The 2,799-nt window shown below is 31.9% G+C and overlaps 1 protein-coding gene across 1 annotated transcript in view; it reads right to left on the minus strand.

Moving 5' to 3' along the window:
• Nucleotides 1-1,066: 1,066 nt before the first annotated feature.
• The window catches only part of LOC140236336 (cytosolic carboxypeptidase 2-like), a 158,517-nt gene continuing 156,784 nt past the window's right edge, over nt 1,067-2,799 (minus strand). The window contains 1 exon segment of the mRNA XM_072316292.1: nt 1,067-1,109. Within this exon segment, the coding sequence (XP_072172393.1) occupies nt 1,067-1,109 (43 nt within the window).

The following is a 2,799-nucleotide window of genomic DNA, read 5'->3' on the forward strand; positions in this document are numbered from 1 at the left end:
TCATGGAAATGGGACCTCTAAATAGCGTGAGCCAATGTATTTCTCAAATTTCGTGGCTGCTTGATCGCTTCGCTTTCTCGCCTGAATTCTACCGCTTTCTAAAAATTCAATCAAAATGGTATATGGATGCAAGCGCTCTACCCCTACATGTGTATTGTACCCAGTTATGTAGTTATTGATATATATATATATATATATATATATATATATATATATATATATATATATATATATATATATATATATATATAATAACAATATACATATATACGTATACCTAAAGCATAGGTCTATATACATAAGCACTAGCTACCTAGTCTATTTTATCAGACCATCATATTTTAGCTATTGACTCCCGAAACGGTCTTGAAGTCAATTTGATTAACAACTCTTGACAGTTCTGTGTCTTGAATTTGGAAAGGCAAATTATCAGCTCAGTCGAAATAGGAGTTATAACACTATTTCTGCATTAACTTAGGTCCATGCTACTTATACAAGTACCCCTTTTTGCCATCGTAAATTCCCTTTATGATTTTTCACCTTCAGTTCTGGCAATAAATATTCGGTTTCTCTGCAGGCTAAAACTTATTGAGCTTCGGTTTGTGGAGTTTGTAGCAGCAAATAATCAACAGAGCATCAACAGATGACAGTGTACTTTACAGTGCATTCATTGCTTTGTAAGAACATGCGATTTTTTTTTCGTCTGGTCACTAAATAAATCGATAGAAATAAAAGGTATGGGTCAAGCTTTACACATTTCCTGTGTTTCCTTATCCATACGTCCTTTACAATCCATTTTTACAGCACGAATATTTTTATTTATCATTTGAGATCCTTGTTTAGAATAACAACTAATATTATTTAGAGCAATGATCCAAAACTATCATTCCACCAGATTCATACTCACTGTGTCGCCCAAAACGGAGCTTTCTTTTAAAATCTCGCAGCAAATTCTAGGCTTGACTTGTTATGTGAACGGTCATTGAGGATAATATTATGAAGCCGGTCCGGGAGCGGCGTCAGTTTGAGGGTTTGCGGAGTCGTGTTCTGCACACTGATCTCCCCATCAGTGGTTCTGCATCGTGGCTCCTATTGTTAAATAGTGCCATCTAGTGGCAATTTGCAAACAGTGCCAAAAACAAGAAAATCCCCAGATCATGAGCTTTCTTAGAGATGGTACCTATATGCATGTCCTTATATTTTGGGTAAGTTTTCTGCCTTAAAAAAGGCTTTTTCTAGTCTTTTACACACACACAAAATACACACTTTCCTTTAAAAAATTGTGGTATTTAACTTCGAGAAACATATCTAAATCAATGTAATTATTCCTTTTTCATGTCCATATTTTCTGATTTTAAAAAAAGTGTTCACTCATATTTGGGTGCACTCATGTGCTTTTAAGTTTGAAATCTGTATGTCAAATCTCTGAATCCATTGATTTTGACACTGAGTATGAAGTGCCCCGTTTGTGCAGTTTGTGCAAGTCTCTTGCTAACAGTAACAGTTACTTCTTATTATCGTTTTGATATAGGCCCTACTAATACTATGCTCATAACTTTTTCGTTATCTTTTATATTACCTTCCAGTTTCATCTTTCAGTATGTCTCTACATTTCCAGGATTTGTAATTAAGTATGCTGTTTCCTTGAATGCCAGTGGGATTTCCAAAATATTTTCATCCTAAAATTCTAGAAAGTATTACTAGAAGTAATACTATAAGTATTACAGGAAAGAATTTGCCTATGATGAAGACTTATGACGGAAAGTTTTCTTTGTCATTATGTTGTTGGTGTATATCTATGAGATAATGTGCCGTTATCCATGCGTGAGTGTGAGTGTAGATCTTTAAAATCACAACTGTTGACTATGTAATACCCAAAACATTTTACTTGTGCTATATCGCCAATTTAGTGGCTGAATATCATCCAGTATTACGTATATATAAATATATACATGAATATATATATATATATATATATATACATATATATATATATATATATATATATATATATATATATATATGAATATGTGTGTGTGCGTGCGTGTGTGTGTGTGTATACATACATGTATATGTATATACACTCAGTACACATGCAAAATTTTGAAAATTGTACAGATACATTATAACTTAATAATTGTCTATGTTTAAACTTATGGTTGAAATTAGATAACATTGGACACTCTTTTAAACATCCTGGTACAATGCAGATTATTCCAAATTATGGATCTGTACCTAAAATTGTAATAATAGTTCTGGAAAAGCTGTAATGAAAAAGTGTAACAAAGCTTAAGTGAATTTCTAGTAACTAGTATATAAATGGATATTTCCACCAAAAGCAAAATAATCATTAAAACAATTGAGCAAATTGATTCTATTATGTACATAAGTAGGATTAGATCTGCAACACTAAAATAAATCATATAATTTCAGAATGTTATAACTTCAAAAATAATGTACCTGTATGTGCCATACGATAATTTTTTTTTAATAACTGTTACAGCTCTCTTTTGTAATAAAAATATATTTTGCATCTACCGTTACGTACATGTATCAATCATTTGACCTGTCATATATGCAATGTACAATCCTGTCGCACTTGAATGTTCTATCAACTCTTCACACTTAGTTCCAGGTTAAAACACACAGTAAGAAAATAAACGAAACAATCTAACAATAATTATACACATGAAATGCAATTTATTTATCTGCCACTTTCACAAGGGAAAAATAGACCACATCATTTACATTGTAAAACCATTACTTTGCATATTTTGTCTCTTTCTCCTCTGTGTAGTG

This window comes from Diadema setosum, chromosome 12 (genome assembly GCF_964275005.1).
Source record: "Diadema setosum chromosome 12, eeDiaSeto1, whole genome shotgun sequence".
Classification (NCBI taxonomy): domain Eukaryota; kingdom Metazoa; phylum Echinodermata; class Echinoidea; order Diadematoida; family Diadematidae; genus Diadema; species Diadema setosum.